Genomic DNA, 19,842 nt, shown 5'->3' with positions numbered 1-19,842 from the left:
GACAAATTGTTTCCCAGCTCAGCCCCATTCTCTTCCCACCTTTTTTTCCCTGTGAGTCAACTTCTGCCTACACAGATGCTTCCAGAGCAGCCTGAATGCCCTCTTCGTTGTGCTCTGATGGGATGGTGAGTTTGCACTGAGGCACAATTTCTTCCCCTGGATTTCTAGATTTTCCTGCATGTGGGCAGAGAGCAGCATGATGCTGAATGACTGAAGTCCCTGCTCACAGTTCATGAATAATAAAGACTGCCAAAGCTTGCAGCCCCAAAGCCACATTTTTGTGGGACCCCCAGCACACAGTCAGGCAGCAAACAGCTGCATTGGTATGAAATGTGATGGTTTTGTGCTGATCTTCAGCCAGAGGTTGCACTCCACACCCCAGAGCTGGAGGAAAGGATAGTGATAGATGGTGCAGCCCCTCCAGCATGGAGCCCCTTTACTGGCTCTGCTGGGACCTTTCTGCTGATATCTTGGCAAAGGAAAGCAAAGCTGAATCTGCTGGGTGCAGAAGGGATGGAGCAAGCAGCAGTTTACAGGGGGAACATTTTTCTCATGCTCTGAAGGACTGGCTGTTACTTTCTTTATCAGGATTGTAAGATGGGACCCTCTGCTAGCTGTAGGCTATAAGGTAGCCCTAGAGATCCTTCACTCTGAGCAGTCTCTGTCAGAAGGGTCATTTCCCAGGAGAAACTCGGGAAGGGCTTGGCTTTGAAGACTTTTATTCTCTTTAATAAACAAGAGACTCTTAATAAACTTGGAAATCCCCCTTTTGAATTTGATACATTGGCCTCTTCCAGACTCCCAAGCCTTCAGGGAGGAAGTAATAGCAAGTGGGATTAAATGGGCTTGAAGCTGAGGGACCAGAGGACTAAGGACCTCAGCCCTGCTTGCTGGGGTGCAGTTTGCACACCGATGGGCAAGGCAGTTTCTGGCACGAGAGTTCTTGTGCAAGAGGCTATTTGCTATAGCTGCAGAGGAAATCAGCTGTGTCACCCCATAGGCTCTTTTCTGTCAGTAGGAAACTGTGGTGAAGGCTCATATACGCAGCAGCATTGTATTGGCAAGGGTTTCCAATACAAAGTTGACTTAAAAGAAACCAAGGTGCTGCAGTGGTACAACTGTGTGTTTGATAATACCAGTACAAATCATCACTCATATCCTGCTGGTCTCAGATCATGTTCTTCCTACAGGACAGAGGTGAGCAAAAGCATGGCAGGTATCATCCATTATTTTTAACTCTCCTATTTTTAAATGAATGTCATTGTTGTTGGTATTTACTTCCATTTTACCTTACCTTAAATATAGCTCTGTATTTCAGGGGTTAGTGTATGGTACCCTCTTACTCTGCTTGTGAAATACAGGGGTGGAATGTAGTCCTACTGCACGAAACACTTTGGTGCAAAGAAAACTAAAATGAGCCCAAAGTGATGGGGGAGGTTTATTTTATAAAGATGCTCAAGTGGGCTCTGCCACCAAAAGGATACAAAGTCGAAGCCACATCCTGCTGGCTTGGCTAATCCATAAAAGAGCTTTCAGTGTTTTCCCTTGGAGTAACAGCTTTAAATTTTAATAAGCTGTAGTGTACTTTCACCGGATGTAATAAGCTGATGCAAAGTTTAAATGGGGTTAAGTAAGTAGGAACCTAGAAGAAAGGAACATAAAAGATGTAAACTATTTCCTCTCTTTTACAAGTTTATTTCACTGGGTTTATTTTGGGAAAAATATATTTCATTCAAATTATTTATTTTTTTGTTCTCTGGATGATTCAGTGTCAAGGGAGGGAGGGAGACAATACTTGAAGTAACCACAGAGCAACTTGAGCAGAGAGGACACTCAGTAAAAAGAAATAAATTTATCAAGCTATTAATTCGGGTTATTTTGCCATTTAATTTTAGGACGGTTACCAAGTCACAGGCATGTGTGCCTGAACGTGACCCACATAATCCTCTAAAACAAGGATTTGTAGGAAGACTCCTTGAAAGGTCATCCAGCCCACCCGTAGCCCAAGGCAGGATCGATTGTGTGTAAGTTTTTGTGGACAGAGATTTGTTGAGCCTGTTCCTGGAGCCCTCAGCCATGGAGAACTGCACCCTGCAGCCACAGGGAGCGACCGCAGCGCCAGCACTCCAGCAGCTGTCCTGGCTTCCCTGTAAGCCCATTACCCGTGTTACTGCTGGGAAAGGGGAGCTCTGCTTTATCTGCTTCCCCTCCACAGCTCCGGTGGCTGCAGCCTCCCCCAGCCCACCGGCTCCAGCCGCTTCCCCTTTCCCCACAGCTGCCTTCTAGACACCCAGAAACACCATCTAAGATGATATCCAGAGGGCAGACCAAAGCCAAGATCTACTTTCTGCTTGTTTTCTGTTCGCAAAGGTGGGATAAAGAGCTTTTTGGGCATGGGATGTGCAGTGCCATGCTTGTGCTGGAGTAAGTGAGGTCGTTTATAGTCTGCACCATGACCCACTGGTTGCCCTGCCCTGACTGCACCATGCCTGGGGACCCCTGAAAACAAGCAGGGGCTGTGAGGTGGGAATTTTTCTTGTTACTGGCAGTGCTATAGATAACAGGGGTGTGGGGGGTTTTACTGAATGTGTTTGTTTGCTTATATCTGTGTAGCCTACTGAAATGGCTCCAAAACATTCTCAGCTAAAAGCATGAGCTGTTCCATTTTGGGCTTAAAAAGTCATTTCTGTACCCAGGAGCTGTACTCATTCTCAGTGGAGTGGGCATAGTAACACACACTGTGCAGTGGATTATACTTATGTGATTATAGCCTCTAGGCAACCTGGTGCTTAAGAAATGAGTCAGTCAGAAAGACCAAGGCAGAGGGAATCAGATTCAGTGATGATAAGATTTGCTTCCAAAAGATCTGGACTGAACTATACAGCATTTCTTCAAGATATGCTTGTCCTAATATCCAATTAAACACCATATGTAGGAATATTTTATGTTACTCGGTGTCTCACAACAGTCTAAAGAAGCAGTAACCACACACAAGGACTTGCAGTATGACAGGTTAGTTGGGTATAGAAAGGCAGGAATAGACGTGAATGAAAGCCCAGCCAGGCTGGTGATGGCTGCGTTAGTGCAGGGAGATCTGCCAATGCAGAATAGGAGCAGGTTCCTGGGAAATACATCCAGGAAAAGGGAAGAGACAGGATGAGAAGGCAAGAAATACATGCAGGGAAGCCATGGCAGGAAGAGAAAAGAACAAATGAGAACTGGCAAGTTGATAAAAGAACAAAAGGGCTTTGTCTCACATTAAAGGCAGCTAACTACACAAATCATTTTCCCATGTAAGCAATTACTGCAGCTACCCCAGGGATAGTACGTGGTTGAAAATGGGAAGATGGGTTCTTTACATTCATAACTGGGTCTGGCAAGTGCTCCATCAATATGGCTCACGATGCTCTGGGCCATATCAGGCAAGCAGAGAAATTAAAACTTGATTGTGCAGATAGATGGATTCCCTGTTTTAAAAATTATCTTCCATCTGTATGCAGGGTTAAGCCACCAGCTAGTGGAACAGAAGGAACAGAGGCTTCTAAAAAGTGGCAGGAGGTTTAGCTCATTCCTCTTTCACTCCTGACTGTAGCTGTTGACAGCAGCTTACAGCAGTCAGTGCAGTCACAGTCACGTAGGCATGAGTCAGGTAAAAATCAAACTAAGACTGAGATTCCCTTTCAGCTGAATTTTCAGAAATGCTGAGTGCAGGCAACTCCTCTCCATCTGACAGTGTTTTTCACCCTGTAGAATCAGCTTTTGGCAACAGGTGTTCTGTTGAGACTGAGAGAAATTCGTAACGAGATGAATGATCATGATCTGATCTTAGATCCTAGACTTTATCTCATGAATGCCCAAGTCATGACACCAATGAGGTCTCAGCTTGACAAACTCCTATTGCCACTGCTCAGCTGACCTTAGCCCTGGGTATAAATTTAAGTGTCTTGCAGCTCTCCATTTACTGGTACAAACTTATCTCACTGCTTGTCCTGTAAGTGTTTTGACATCAGCCACTCCAAAATTAGAAACTGATGATATGGAAAACTTAATAACATTAAAGGAATGCCAACCCATCTTCTCTGCTGCCTTGTGCTATGCTTTGTTCATCTGAGGAATTTCTTGCATTTCACAACCAACAGGAGGATTTTGGTTCAGGATTGTGCCCCAGCAGGGATATGATGAAGCTCAAGCCCCAGACTAGGACTTCATGGCACTTATTTACTCTCTGTAACACCTCCCTGACCTATCTCATGTATGATCCTTGGTCTGCCTTCTCCTCGGTCTCCTTTCCAGGAGCTCACTGGCTTTCTCTCAACTTTGGTCTCGCTGAGGTTTGGTCTTAACTCTTTGGAGTTGCAAGCACATTTGTAACACGCAGCACAGGCCGTCCCGCGTCTCAGCTGAGGCAAGTCAAGCCCTAGAAACTTGGCTGAGCCTGTCTCTTTTGCGTCCCAAGAAATGGTGTTCATTTATTCATGTAAGCCCCCTTTTAAAGCTTCTTTTGAGTTTTATTCTCTCCAAAAGGCAGTTTGGAGAGAATAAAACATCAGGATGTTTTATTCAGATATATAACAGATCCTTCAGGATGCTGTTCCCTGGGGTGGAGGTCCAGCCGCACCCCCCAGGAACTGGGGCCACCTCTCCCCAGCTGCAGCGAGAAAGTTTCCCTTTGCAGCACTGAGAACAGGCAGAAACAAAGAGCCTGGAGGAGGTGGGGAGGGGAGAAGGGAAGAATGAGCTAGGTTAGGGGAAATACAGCCTGGAAGAAAAGGAAAGGACCAGCTGATCTGAAAGCCCCGATAAAAGCCCAAGACAAAGGCTGAAAGAGCCTGGGAGATTATCAGGGGGAAGCGGGAGGAGGAGCAGAGAGATGCAGCAGAACCTAAGTGGGAATGATGTAAAATGCTGCAGGGAGGAGGGGAGTTTCCTACCTAGAGAAAAGAGTGGTTTAATTTACTCAACAACTTCCATTTACAGGAATCGAGGCCCTTTCTCTCTTCTGACTGGGAGCATCTGACAAATGAAGGAGCTGCTCCAGCAGGAAAGAGTATCCATGTCCATCCCACAGCCCTGACAGCTTCAACCCCGATTGCTCATCTGTTTCCAAGTACAACTGAGACATTTTGCTGGTGGGCAAAGAAGTCAGGGACACTGCATCCAGCACCCTGCAGCAGAGGAAACATTAGTACTGCTGTTGTTAGCCTTGTTATTTTCTCCTAATAAAAAGGTGGTCATGACTCACTCCATTAAGAAACAAAGGCAGAGCTGTAACCTACTGAAAGGCAGTTGTTTGGATGCTCAGCATTAGGTGTGTAAAAGGAGGAAGGTCAGCTGCAGGTCAGGTCTGATGATATAAACCCTGCCACCAGCACAGGCCAAACTTCAGGTACTCTCCAGAGAACTTGTTTTCTGGGCTGGGGTATTTTGCCCCGGCTTCAGAACTATCACTTCAAGCAGGAGTGTGGAGGGGAAAAAAGCTCTCTTTCTCACCCCTCCACGTTTCACTTGGGTTTCCTGAGAGGAAATGATACTGTGACTGCGCTGGCCCCCTCCTTCCTCCCCGGAGGGAGGAGCACGCTAGCATCTGCCCACAGCACCTCTTCCCCTCTCTATGCCCCACTGGGACCAGTTTGCCAGCTGAGCTGTTACTGGGGTCTGAGTCCCACGGGAAGCAGGCTGCTTCTCAGAGAGGAAGCAGCAGCTCCTGAAGCTGGGGGCTGAGAGGCAGGAAAGGCGGGTTGTGTTCAGGTGGTGTGGAGGTTTCCTGTGTGAGCAGGACTAGGTCACACCACCCCTGCCCATGCCAGATTTTCCATCTAGTCCATGTGAAGGTTTTTGGCACAGCTGTGGTGACCCAGTTCTGACGGGAACCGTGCTGGCACGTGAGTCTCCCCCAGCCATGAGGCTCTGACAATGCCCAGCTGCGTCCCAGGGTGGATGCAGGGAAAGGGAAGGAGCCAGGCTGCCGTGATGGCAGTGGCCAGGTGAAGACAACACCCACGCTAAGATGCGCTGTGAACATCTGCCCCTACCCACAAGCTACTTCTATTTTTGTTCCACCTCATACCCTGGCTGACTCAGAGGAGGGGAGTCGGGGGGTCAGGTTAGAAGGAGCCAGATGGGAGGGCTGTAGGGGGATTGAAAGAGGAAGAGGAGGAGGAGTTGCTTCTAAACCAGTAGTTGCCATTCTTTCAATCAGCTTGAACATTTTCTTTGCACAGACTCTTTCATGCTTCTCTGTTTCAGCTGCAGGCAATTTGAGGCAGGGATGGCACTTCCTGCCTGCTGTTGAGGTGAGCATTCTTTCAGGGCACCATCAGAATAAATGACACCCTGCTCTTAGATAGCTCCACTGTCATCTGCCCAGGCTGTAATGAGCTTGGCTGAAGCTCATCCTTTTGTTTAACTTCTTCTAGGAATTTCCACTCTTCTTTTTGGTCTCTTTACAAAACTATCTACAAGGAAAGGGCAAGTGCCAAATTTCCTAATTCCTGTGCGTCTTAGTGTCATGACTTCTGGACACAGGCACAGTCAGTGGTCTGTGGTGTAAGTTTTGCAAGTCCTTGAGACACAATCTTGCAGCCACAAGGAAAGGGACATTAGACTCTCCCCTCAAAAAGCCATACCAGCAATTTTCATGTTGCAGGTGGCCCTCTCATCCTTGTCCCCATTGCTTCAGAGCATTCATTAATTTTGCAGAAATGACACATCTTGCTTTGTCCCAGTCTGTTACTCCTTGTTTGCTCCTTAGCTGCCAGGCTGTAAACCTTGGGCCAAGTAACTGGATCCTCGGGGTTGTTCCCCAGGAACTGATCACTCGCTTACCAAAGCTGCCTTGATGCAAACCATGGCCTGAGCAGGGGACCCAACTCTTTCCAAGGGGATCTAGGAGCGAACAGCTCCCATCCTACGAGCAGCAGAGCTCTCGCGGGCAGGCCTGCCTGGGCTCAGGCTTTGCTGGGGGTGAGGATACACAGTGAGGGGGGAATAAGGGGAACTGAAACTCCATTCGCAACCTGGTTCAAGAAGCCTGCCCCAACGCTGCCATTCCTTCCTTTCTTCCTTCCTTCCTTTCCTCCTTCTCCTCTGCCCCCCCCGGCACGCTTCCCTACTCTCCTGACAGTCTGAGGAGGGGGCGGGGGTGATGTCGGGATGAGCCTCAGCCGATGAGTGGAGAATTTTTGCAGCATTTTTCAGCTTCCTCTGCCTCTGAGCCTGACCTACAGCCGCCAGGGAGGGAGGGGATCCCCGCCAGGGGGCGGTGCGCAGGGCGGGGGATGTCCATGTTTGGGAGGCGGGCGCGTCACTCCCCTTATATGGGCAGTGTCGTCACGGCCCGGCCTTCCATTCATATAAATACCCGGCGGCGCCAGCTGGGATTCCCTACCCGGGCTCGGTGCGGCCCCGCGGTGCCTCTGTCCCGTCCCGTCCCATCCCATCCCATCGCCGCCGGCTCCGCGCTAGCACCGGGCACCCTCCTGCCGCCTTCGCCGCTCCTGCCCCGGCTGCCGCGGGGCGCGACCCTCGGCCGGCATGAAAGTCACGTCCCTCGACTGCCGCCAGCTGCGGAAGCTGCTGCGGAAGGAGCCCTCCCGCTGCCTGGTGCTGGACTGCCGGCCCTACCTGTCCTACTCGGCTTCCTGCCTTCGCGGCTCGCTCAATGTCAACCTCAACTCGGTGGTGATGCGGCGGGCCCGCGGCGGGGCCGTGCCGCTCCACTTCGTGGTGCCCGACGCCGCGGCCCGAGCCCGGCTGCTGCTGGGCGGCGAGGGGACGGCGGGGGCCGCCCGCCTGGCGGCCGTGGTGGTGCTGGACCAGAGCACGGGCCACTGGCAGAAGCTGAAGAAGGACAGCACAGCCCAGATCGTCCTCAACGCCCTGCTCTCCAGCCTGCCGGAGGCTGGGGCCAGGGTCTGCTTCCTGAAAGGTGAGAAGGGTCGAGGGAACACGAGGGACGGGAGCTGGGGGGGAGCGGCGCGATCGACCCTCAAAGCTCCCCTGTTTGGCAGCGGCCCGAGGTGCTCCCGTTCCCTCTCCTTCGCCCTGCAGTGAACCTCATTATTGGCGGAGGGCAGGGAGGTAACACCGGGATTTTGTTTCTTTTCCACCTACTGGAAATAAATCCCGGATAGACTCTGCCGGCTGAGCCGAAATGCCTTTCCGCTCACCCCTGCCACGCGTTTGAGAGGCTGAGGGAAAAGCAGAGAATAGCAGTAAAGAAGAGTAAAAGTTGCAGATTATCAAAGGGGGAGAGACATTGGCGCTGCGTGGGAAACAAAATCAGCCCCGCGGGTATGAGGAGAGATGAGGCCACTTCTACTCGCTTTCCACCCGGTGACACGGGGAGGTCTGCCTTGGGCACCCAAAACTCTGGGACCGATGCCCTCCCCTCCACCGAGGGCGGAGAGGTTTCTCTCCATCGGGCACATCGACGCTGGCAGGGGAAACCTAGAGCCGAAACTCCAGGGTTCGTCGGGGGACAAAAATACCTCCTTCCCCTCACGTGTATTACAGCCCTTCGATTGCGGTTCTTTGTTTTCGTTCCGTGTAACTCGGGGTAATAAAACGATAAATAGCATAGCGAGCATAGCAGCCCGCCCTTTCCCTGTCCTCCTGCCCCTGTGTCCCCCCCCGCTTCTCCTGGCAGCGCCTTTGTCCTTCTGCTCTCGGTGTTCTCAGCGCAGCCCCCACCTGCTCTGGGAGCGGGGCCGTGCCCGGGCGGGGCCGCTCCCGCCCGAAGCCCCGCACACGCCGCTGCCGCGGGGCTCCCGCAGTGGCACCACGCCGAGGCAGGAGTTTCTAAACACCCCCCTTGCCATACTATGAGGCCATAAACGGAGGGGAAAACCAAGCGATGTTTCTTGAATAAAGCCTGCCTCTGTGCTCTCCTGGGCCAGGGTTGATTCCCGTTTAATAAGCCTTTTATCACTAGTTTTTTGTCCTGATGTACCCAGTTTGTGCCTCCTGTGATGACCTACCCGCTGGGGCAGAGGCATCTTCAGCCGGGGTATTGCCCAGTACCGAGGTAGGGGGATGTTCCCCAGGTTGTTTGCCACCTCCCTGGCTCTATCAGCCTTTGCTGGGGTCTGACAGTCATCCTATAAGCACAAATTCTGCTACTGGAGGGCAGAGATGCTGGCACTGTGCCAGTCAAATCCTTAGGGACCATGCTAAACTAGAGACGAAGAAATATCTCCAGGTCACAGTGGGAAGTCTGTGGCAAACCAGGGGCTGAATTAAGCTCTGCTGACTCTCAGACTGCTCGTTTGGCCACACGATCATCCATTCCTCCTCATGTGCCAGCCCCACACTTTGAAGTGGTGACTGTGGCTGTGGGTAGTTTATCCGGGGTGAGGGATTAGTGTAGGCTCTGCTTTGTACCTCTTATGAGTTGTGAAGTGTCTTATCATAAAAGCCTGTCGATTTGGGGCTAAAGACATTTCCTCTCTGTTTATGAGAAAGTTTCCTCCTTTTCCTGCTGCAGTTTCCTTTTGCTTTGCTGGAAGTGCTCCGGGCTGCAGGTTCAGGCCCATGACTCAGTGGGCAGCACTGATGATTCACTGAGGTCATGGACCCCCACGAAGCTATGGTGGCCTGGGGGAAGATCCTTGGAACAGTGGAGATATAAATCACCCTGGAACACTGGATTCTGATCAGGAGAAAGGGTCCTTTGGAAGCCTCCACTACCAAATTTGCAAATACTGGGCTGTAAAACCACGAGGCAAAAACAACATTGAGGTTTCCCCTTATATTCCTGTTCTACCTAGGCATGGAGATGGGAGGAGGTGTTGGCTACTTAAGCGCTAAGGGGGTCTCGTTGCAATAAGATATGAGGAGGTCACCTCCACCCCACTAGGTCATCAAGATCCTGGGTATCTGGTCCCAGGCGCGGCAGCTGGCACAGAGTCTTGCGTGCCAGGCCCTGTTCCCTCCCTTGCTTTCTGGCTTGCAGGGTCACATCTTTTGTCTGTGTAGGTGCAGTTTCACTCTGGGTGAGCTCAGCACCAGCACGGTGAGAGTGGTTGTGTCTCAGGGAAAAAGAAAGATAAAATAACAGATCCTCCCTTGGTGCTGATAACGATTCTATTACTTATTGATTAAAACGGAAGTGCAGCTCAGCTCTCTGTGATGAGCAACCGAGTATTTGCAGAAATGACCTCAGGGAAGGTAGGTTGAGTGGGGAGGGGGAAGAGGGGAGATTGCTGGAGGACGGGATGAGCAGATGACTCACTGTAAGAATGGTCTGCAAATATCCTGATCCCCAAGGCTTGTAATTAACCATTCACCAGCTGCATGTGTTAGCTGCCCCAGGAGACACGAGACATGCGTGTCTGTTCAAACACACACGCAGATTTGTCTCAGGCAGATTTCTGTGTTCATTCAAGAGTAAAAACAACAACAGGGGGTGTAAATGGGGATAATGGCTGTTTATATAAACTGGACATATTTTTCCTATGCGATGGCAATGGCTGGGGTGTTGAGGGAAAGTAAGGTCAGCTATGCAAAACAAGAGGATTTAAAAGTTCACCCCATGAAGGGCAGTTGGAGATCAGGGAACTCTGTAGAGCTTCTTGTGTTTGTTGTTTTCTCACACTGTGAGTTGTTAGGGATATCATTTTTTCAACCCAGTTGTTGTGGATATCATTTTATCAAGCACCTCCCACCACCACCATGGTCTCCATGGTCACTTGACTGCTTTGACCACTGCCTCATGCTGTGAGCTCTGGAATGAGCTGGCAGAATGTGGCTGGGGGCAGGAGGAAAGGTGCAGGTGCTGAGTGCCCGTTGACTGTAAAGTCACTCTCCTGCCTTCTGTCATGGAAAACAGACTTTCATCACATTCAGTGGGCTTTGGATCATGCTGGCCACTTGCAACATGAGGACTTCATGGCAGGAATGAGTAGGCGACAGTAGCACGTCATGAATTTGAGCACACATCTGCTCAAACATTGCAAACAGATGAGACACCAGCATTGAGGGGCTGAAATGTCAGAGGTGGCTGTACCAGGCAGCCCTGGCAGCGAGGCTGGTGGGGGTCCTGCAGCTGCTCTGGTCTTCAGTACTTCCCTTATTTCAAAATCCTTCCTTGCACCCGGGCACCCACACCGAAACAGCTTATCAGGGTGAAACAGTTGCAGGTGAACAAATCACAACGGGAGGCTTTGCTTTCCAAGACTTGTTTACTTGAGGGCCACACTCTGAAGGATTATTGAATGTAGCTGTTCATGAGCCATTCCTTTCTGCTCTGAAAAAGCACAGGTGGCAGACATGTGGCACACCACTGACGTTTTCAGGCTGCTTCTGCTACCTGACTGATTCAGGTTCATTTTGGAGATTATGTGCTTCCATGCAGAATTATTCCCAGCCTGGAAACAGGCAACAATTTAGCTGACGACAAACTTTGAGTAACAATGTAATAAAAGGATTAATTCCTTTTCATTAGCAGCGCACTGAATGAAACGAATGCAGTACTTAACTGTGCAGAATAGCTCATGTGGGGCTATTCAGTTGTCAAATGCTGTCACAGGATTTCATTAAGTTTTATAGCTGTTATTTAATAGATTGGTTTCAGTGGGACCATCTTCATTACTTCCCTGTCCCGTGCATGGTGGTGATTAATGAGACAGATGCAAGCATCCCGCTCTTGTGTTTATGTCCATTTAAAAATGCAAATAAAATGTTTTGTGTGTTTTCACAGTGTATATATAATGACAGGTTTAGAAAAGATGACTTTTGAGTACAGAAATCTTTCCTCAAACATTGGCATTAGTGCTCATGTATAAAACCCAGAGGGAGGGAGTTTAGTCCCCGCCGCACCGGAGTTAATGGTTGCTAGACTCAACAGAATTACATTCACTAACAGCTTTAGTATGGTTTCACTGGCTTTTGGCAAGTTAATAATTGTCAGTGGTATCCGAGGTTTTCCTTAGGTGCCCAAAGCCTTTTAAGCAAACCCATTTTCCCAGAGGAGCACTATCCTTCGCTAACTCTCCCCTGGAGCTCGTTGCTGTGCACTGCTATCCCACTGCATTGCAAGTGCTGAAGCTTCATTCGTCCTTCACTTGAATTAAACCAGTCCTTGGGAGGGCAAATATATCTTTCTTTTTGCTGTTGTTTCCCTAGGGGGATATGAAACCTTTAACTCCCAATATCCTGAGTGCTGCGTGGATGGAAAACTCATTTCCCCAGAGAGGACGGAGTCAGAGAGAAACCTTGCCAGCCACTGTGAGAAGCAGAGTGCCAACCACAAACCCGCTTATGACCAGGTGTGTGTCATGGCTGCGGCGGGTGACCCTCCCCTTGGGACTTCTCCCTGCTGCCACCAGGCTCTGTTGGAGGCTGGCAGGGTGTCAGTGGCCCTAGTGCTGCCGTGGGCTGTCAATAAGTTGTCACAGTCCAGGCTGACAGCCTGTGTGCTGAATAAGTTGCCCTTGTGTGCTGCTGGTCAGCATCATCTCTGCCTGGCTTCAAAATTAGGCAACAGAAGGAGGCAAAACACCATATCTAGCCCCAAAACTGTATTTATGAACTCTCTTATCACACACGCAGGCAGCATGAGCCATCAGCAGCTCAAACCTCCACAGGAGACTGAAAATGGGCAGGGGAGAGGCTGCCAAGAGTGTAATTTTTCCAGCAGACAAAGGAGTTTGTCCATGTCTCCTCTGACATCCCAGGAGGAATTTGAGGCTGGCAAGGGGGCCAGTGCCTCTGAGAAGAGGCAATGGCTCAAGAGCCACCATTGGGCAGGGGAAGTGGGGTTTCCACGGGGGAAGTCGTCATGATTATGTGTGCTCCGAGATGTCACCCTGCGGTCAGGATGCTTCCGCCAGGGCGTTCGTTTCCTGTTGCTCAGGGGAGTCCCCTCGTGATGCCTCTGCTCTCCTGGGAGTACCTCCCACACCAGGTGTCCTCCCACTGCCTTGGCTGGCTGCCAGCTGTCCCTGATGCATGGGAACCCACCATGTGGGCAGTTCAGGGGGAGTGGAAAGGTAGTTTCTTGCAGCTGGGGGGTGGCAGCAGCTCCTGTGCATCATGGAAAGTTACCTGCCAGCTCAGAAAGCCGCATCAGATGGTGGCTTTTCTTTTGCCATCTCGTCATCCAGCCTTTGCTTGTGCTGAGGAAGGAGGAACTGAGGCGACGTCTCAGGGTGGGTGACGCAGCAGGTGCTATGCTCCAGAGAGGTGTGGGGTGAAGGGGGATGGGGAGCCTAGATCCAGTTTTTTTGTTTTGTTTCACTTCTGGAGATGTGACCAGAGGGGCTAAGCCCTGGCTGAGCTAAAGCAGCCTCTTCCTCTGTCCTCATCTTCCTCCCTGCTGGACATGGCTCCCTGCTTTGCCCCTATTTCGGTAAAGCCTCAGTGGGAATGGGCACCACATATGAAAGCACTTTGGGTGCACTGCAAGGAGCAGCACTTTAAAGAAAGCCACAAACATCCTCCACATGAGTGGGTTGGGTCTGACTTTGTACCTTGCAGATGTGGACAAGAAAATTAAAACATTTTTCCTGTGTGGGCTTTGCCATGGCACTGATTCATTGGCCAGCAGCACTGGGGTCCAAAAAAGCCAGAGAGGGAGGGAGCAGGCACCCACACAGATTGCTCTTAGGTTGCAGGACTTTTGAAAAAAGAATTACATGTTTCTGCTCCTTCTCTTCCAGGGTGGTCCAGTCGAAATCCTGCCTTTTCTCTACCTTGGTAGTGCCTATCATGCTTCCAAGTGCGAATTTCTCGCCAACCTACACATCACAGCCCTGCTAAATGTCTCCAGGAAAAGCTCAGAGTCCTTCAAAGACCAGTATTGCTACAAGTGGATCCCAGTGGAGGACAGTCACACAGCAGACATCAGCTCTCACTTCCAGGAAGCCATAGACTTCATTGGTAGGTACAAATGAGCAAGTTTTCAGATCTTCATGTATTTTAAACTCATTTAAAATGTAAAATCAATTAAAAATTCATTTAATTAATTTTAAAATAAAATACACATCAAAGTCTACTGAATTTTGTGAAGGAAAAAACCCCAGTTCCTTGGACCTGCATGCCAGACTGAGTAACAACCAGGTGAAGCAGTCATCTTATTGCCTTACTGTGCTGAGATATCCCAAAGGCGGGGTCTTAGAAATCCATTGTCCCTCCTTATCTCAGAGCTCTTTCCATTCCTCCTTTTGATCATACCGGTATCTCAGCCTTTATCAAACACTCCAGTGCAAAAAAATTAGGAGGCCTTTAGAAAACTTGTCCCATTCGCTTTCAAATCTTCCTGCATTTGGCTGAGTGGGTGCGTGAACAAGAGCTGTGCCAGGGAGCACAAGAGAGAGGATCCTCCCTGAGAAGCACAAGATGGTTTGGTGGGGTGGAGAAGCCTGCACCTGGGTGGAGATCACGTTGAAATCGGTGCTGTTGCTCTCCAGGAATATTCAAGAGAGAAAGAATAAAACAAGGTTACAGACTCACTAGACTCATTGCTCAGCTGAGTTTGAGTCCTTCAACAGTGCAGGCAGAATTACAAAAACCTGACTTGAGGGTGCACTCTTAAGTCCTTCTCCTTCCCAGTAAGGGACATCTCACACCTTTCAGGGAAATAATAATTTATGGCACATTTCTGTCCTATCCTCAACCCTTTCTGATAGATGTCGAGTCACTTGGAAATTTCCCAGATTTTGAGGATGACTTTAATTTTCACTTTCTTTTAAAATTGGGCATGTGGTGTAGATGCTGGGGATGACTCAAACCCATGTCTTCCTTAACTTTGTGCAGTAGCTAAATATAACTGGTCGTGGTGGCACCAGTCCCCTGGCAGACAATTGAAGGCAGGCAAATGATAACTTCCTCAGCTCAGTGTGTTTCACTCACAGTTATCCATAAATTGGAGCATGAACATGTTGCTCAAGGCAATAGAGCAGAGAAAGGTCTATTTTTTGAACAGCGTTTTTGTGTGGAAAGGGCTTATTTTGAGCACATTCTCTTTAATCTAATAACAATCATTGTGTTGTGTGAGTAACCACAGTGGCTCCTGTTGTGTAAAATGGGTGCTTTGCATAAGCCTTTTATATCCTGACTTAAGTCCAAGCATCCTTTAACCAGGCTGTAATTAGCAACTGCCTACCAGTGCTTGTGTGCTTTGTGGTGAGGCCCCACAGACTGGGCTCAGCCTCTCCACCCAAGGGTACCCACCAAGGGCTCACCTCCTGGTACTGCTGTTTGCTGCCAACTCGCCAAGCAGGGAGTTAGGATTTTGAAGGAAAATCCTCTTTTTCTAGCAAAGATGATGAGAGCCCCTGCAGTTTTTGAGTGACCAGGTAGTGGGAGGGCTGGCCAGGCTGAGCTTGAGACAACATTTTGAGCCACAGGTAGAGAAATGTAGGTACAGCAAACACAAGCATTGCCTGTATCACAATGTTCTGCAAGGTCAGTTGTTCCAAAAGAGAAGTAGGCACAGAGAAAGAGAAAGGAAAGGACTTTCCTAAAAAATGCAAAAAGAACCAAATCGGGATCCACAGATTCTGAAACCAAGTGTCATCTTCAGCTCAGGTCCACCACAGGCTGGGTTTTGTCCTCTTTGTCTTTTGATCTCCATGTCACCCTTAGCACCCAGCAGAAGAGCAAGCCTCTCCTTGCTGGTAGACTGGCTGTGTCCTGCCCCAGCTCTGGGTGTGCCACAGTGTCCTCTCCATCCCAAAAAATAACTGATGTCTGTAATGGCTTTTCCCTCAGATTACGTCAGGCGAACAGGCGGCAAGATCCTGGTGCACTGTGAGGCGGGCATCTCGCGCTCCCCCACCATCTGCATGGCCTATCTCATGAAGACAAAGAAGCTGCGCCTGGATGAAGCCTTCGATTACATCAAGCAGCGCCGCAGCCTGATCTCACCAAACTTTGGTTTCATGGGCCAGTTGCTACAATACGAGTCAGAGATCTTGTCTTCCACCCCCAGCCCCCCTGTCGCCTCATGCAAAAGAGAAGCTGCATCTTTCTTTGCAGAGGAACTGACTTTGGGCAAAAACTTTGAGGGCTCATGCTTTGCCTTTCCTACCTCAGTGTTGAGTTCTGTGCCCATCCACTCTCCTGTCCACCAGCTGAAGCTCAGCCCAATGACAGCATCTTCGTCCTGCTGAACACCGTGGGGGGCCCAGAGCTGGTGTGGTCCTGATCCAAACTGTGATCCCCAACAAGAACATTTCATGAATGTGCAATAGAGAAAGAGAAACCTCATCCACTTACTCTGAGATGGAGTGGTTGTCATGGATCATACTTCCCATACGCTGTGACTGTAAGATGCAAGTGGTCTAAGCATGGCAGGTTTTCTGAACTTTTATTGTCCTTTTTTTAAAAAAAATACAAAGTGCTTTTTTAGGGTTTTAACCACACAACGTGCACCCACTACTGTATTTCCAGATTCCTGGAGAACCATGAGAAATCCATTTAGTGTGTTCTCAGTTCCCATCTCCTTCCCATCTTATTTTTGAAAAGACCCTTATTTAAAGTTTCAAGCAATAAACAGCAACAGCAGGGAAGAAAGCATAACGAAAAGCACTACCTTTGCAACCACAGAGATGGTGGGAGTGAATATTTGTTCAAATCTTTCTCTGGCTTTCCTCCTCCCCTCTCCTGTGTCATGTTTCAGGGAGCAAAGGGCTGGAGTGGGGAGAGGGAATGCCTTTCCCAGGACACTGTTGCACAACCAGGTGAAAATCCCCTCTCCTGCTCCAGCCTCTGAAGTGTCAGGTATTGTCCACAGTGTAACTGGATACCAACCCCACCAGTGGGTCCATTCAGGTGTGGCATTTCCTGTACTTCTGTATTTGCCTTTGTATTGGATGGGCTTTTAAGTAAAGCAGGGACTTAACATCTATCAGCTACCCTGCTGAGCTATTATCCTCCCATCTGTTATTTAAGAACAGCCCTAGAATACTTGAATGTCTCCAAAATCCTCATCGAATCCACTTCCCATCAGATAACGCTGTAAAACACTGTAACTGCTGGACTTCACACCAAAAAAACCTGACAAGCTTTCAGCTCCAAGACAACTTTTCCTCCATCCCTTCCCAATTGTTCCCTTTGTGTATCATGTGTGGTCAAGTGGTCTTTTTCAGTGTTATGTGACTTGCTTAGAGTGTGTGGTCACCTCTAGTCAGCCTTTGTCCAGAAAAAATGGTTTCTGTCTTGCTCACATTGGCTTCTGTGTCCACAGAGAGTTCAGGATGAGTGTCTCTGTCTGTTGGCCTTTTTATTATTTTTAAATATGTAATATGTATGGGAAATGGCAATAATTTCCAGGATATCTCGTGAACGTGAAAGAAAACTTGCAATGGTTTTTATGGAGTGTAAAAAATAATAAAGGAAAAAAATGCCAGGAAAATAAAGCTATTTGTTGTACTTGGAGTGAGCCGTGAAAGTACTTTGGGAGATCTCAGTGGCAGTAGAGGTCACCTGAGAAAAAAGAAGGTAGAAGAGATGAGAAAGCATCACTGTGCTCTGTGCTGAAAAGCCACCAAGGTGTATCACTACAGAGGGGAGAAGGTGAGGGGGAGGATTGTTTAAAACAGAATGACATGAGTCACGGTGGCGTCACTTCCCAGCAGCCAGGCAGGCACTTCTGTTTTGATTCATGCATGTTTTATATAAGATTTACCATCTTGCTGAAGATGAAAATCTGAACTAGGCATGGCCCCCACTTCCTTCCAACCCATGACAAGGGATGTTACATGCCTTGGTCCTTGGAGTGACGCTTGTGGGTGACATGTGGCACCTCTGGGTGCCAGGAACCAGATCATGTGGGTAACACTCATCTTTTCACTTCTTTAAATGAAAAAAATTAAATCAGAAGTACCAGCATGTCTGATGCCTTTCATTCCCCTTTTCATCTTGAAGTTTCTAGGCTTTTTCTGGCTCATCACCACAGCACATTTATAATATGCAATTCCAAACTATCGAGTTGAAAAATTTATGGTAAATATCTGGGTTACACAGCATGTGTGCACATATGCATCCATTTGTAACTTCTTACCCCCAGGAAAGCAAATCTGATAGATGAGAAGGTCTTATTGGGGACGTGCATTGGATTTCTCCCCCAGTGTCAGAGGGATGTGTCAGCAGCCCTGCCTGGGTTCTGGGAAACCTGAACATGGGAACCAGCAGCCAGGGAGGTAAGGCAGATGAGCTAGTAAGAGCAGATCAATTAATTTCCTGAAAGACCTGACTAGACCCCTTGGGGAACTCTTGAAAATGTGGAAAATGCTTTCTGCCTCTCAGCCCACACAAGCACCCAAGCAGAAAGGCTGCTGTGCTTAGTGAGAGTGGCTGTGTCCTGAATACTGACACCTACAACCTGGACAGAAACAGAGCAGCCAACAGTTCTCATTAAAACTGCACTAAACCCTTCTGGGTGGACAACCAGCTTTGTTTCTTATGGATGGGAAAACTGAAACCCTCTGCAGAGTCAGTGATGGAACATGGGAACCTGTAGAGCACAAGGCAAGTGGGCTGAAGGGATTAACAGAAGGACTGCTGACCTTGACAGATTTGACCAAGGCAGCTGGAAAAGATCACAGGTCAGGTGGAGGAGCCAGGTATTTAGCAGAGAGGGAAGGCAGCTGCTTTGTGTTTGGAAGGGAGCTCTTATCCCGGGCTTTAAGCACGGTGTGTTGGTGGATACGGGAGCTAGTAGGGGGAGATGCTGGGCTGGGATTCAGCAAGGGTAGAAAGCCATAGCCCTGGGGGAGCCTGAAGAGGACTTGTTGTCATGCCTGGACACAGGACACCAAGGTTTATGCTCCTGCCCAGGGCAGGGGTCCCCTCTTCTTGTCTGGTCTCAATCCACCTCCCCTTCCAGCAGAAGGAGTCCCAGAATCCAAGTCAGAGTGGGATGCAAATACTGCCTCCCAGGGGGTTGTGTTCTCATGCTGGTGCCTGCTCTGCTACTTCAGTGCTAGTGTGAGACCTCTGTCCCCAGCTCAGTCCCTTGGCCAGTTTGGCAGACCCCACCTCTTTGAGGGACATCACAGCCATCTGACTGCAAGGCTTTGGGCTGAGAGTACGTGCCCTCCTCCCTTCCTGGCCATGCTGCTCCCATGGGAAAGAAGGAGCTGAGGATCTGAGCACTAATATATGAAGGTGAGTGTGTCAAATCGGGATGGCACCTACCTGGGAAAAGGCAACGTGTTTGAACACACATGTGCAGGGTAGAGCCCCTGGTTCTCTGCTCCCAGACAGCAGCACACAATAGGTGCCTCCATCCTTAGGGAAAGGAACAGTTCCAACAGTGTTTTGTGCATTGAGGAAATTCACCAGATATGGTAGGATGGAATATTTAGGGGGCTTTTATAGCCCAAATGGGCTTGGGTTTGAGTGGCTCATTGCTAAGGATGGAAGTTCAGATCAGGTAGGTGTGTGGGGAATGTCAAAGCTGAAGGGTGGAGGCTGGTAGTGGTGGGAGCTGAACTAGCTGGTTTGATGGGCCTGTGGCCATCTACCAGCTAAGCTTCAGAGAGGAATAGGGACATCAAAAACAAAATTCTGATGGAAAGTAGAGATCCTTGTACCTATAACAGCAAGGGGAAGGCTGTTATCAGGATGCTTTCAGACTTCAGAAAAGGCAAATGAGGGAAAGATGGCAGGAATGGTGTACTTCGAGACAAAGCTTCGATTAGCACTTATCCATTATGATCCATCGAAGAAGATGAGAGGAAATGTCAGTGAAAAGGGGATTTTGCAAGTTCAGAGCTGTGCTGGGATGTGACATCTCTCCATTCACACTCCTGATGGTGCACCCTTGCATCCTGGACAGCTTGGTGCCACTCAGGACCTGTTTCAGATCCTGGGGTGGGACTGAACAGGGCTTGTGCC

At 49.2% G+C, this 19,842-nt stretch overlaps 1 protein-coding gene and 1 long non-coding RNA gene across 2 annotated transcripts; both read left to right on the top strand.

Moving 5' to 3' along the window:
• The first annotated feature begins 755 nt into the window (after nt 1-755).
• On the top strand, nt 756-5,258 carry LOC116447515. Its single transcript, XR_004241588.1, has 3 exons — nt 756-1,197; nt 1,896-2,149; nt 4,978-5,258. It is a non-coding gene; the product is annotated as an uncharacterized LOC116447515 (long non-coding RNA).
• Nucleotides 5,259-7,373: 2,115 nt separating this feature from the next.
• DUSP5 (dual specificity phosphatase 5) lies at nt 7,374-17,379 on the top strand. The gene is made up of 4 exons (XM_032116766.1): nt 7,374-7,927; nt 12,124-12,266; nt 13,659-13,878; nt 15,712-17,379. The coding sequence occupies exons 1-4, from the start codon at nt 7,534-7,536 to the stop codon at nt 16,110-16,112; spliced, it is 1,158 nt and encodes a 385-aa protein (XP_031972657.1). The 5' UTR covers nt 7,374-7,533; the 3' UTR covers nt 16,113-17,379.
• Nucleotides 17,380-19,842: the final 2,463 nt, after the last annotated feature.

This window comes from Corvus moneduloides, chromosome 8 (genome assembly GCF_009650955.1).
Source record: "Corvus moneduloides isolate bCorMon1 chromosome 8, bCorMon1.pri, whole genome shotgun sequence".
Classification (NCBI taxonomy): Eukaryota; Metazoa; Chordata; class Aves; order Passeriformes; family Corvidae; genus Corvus; species Corvus moneduloides.
The sequence above is the reverse complement of the archived record's forward strand: the minus strand, read 5'-3'. Positions and strand labels throughout refer to the sequence as shown.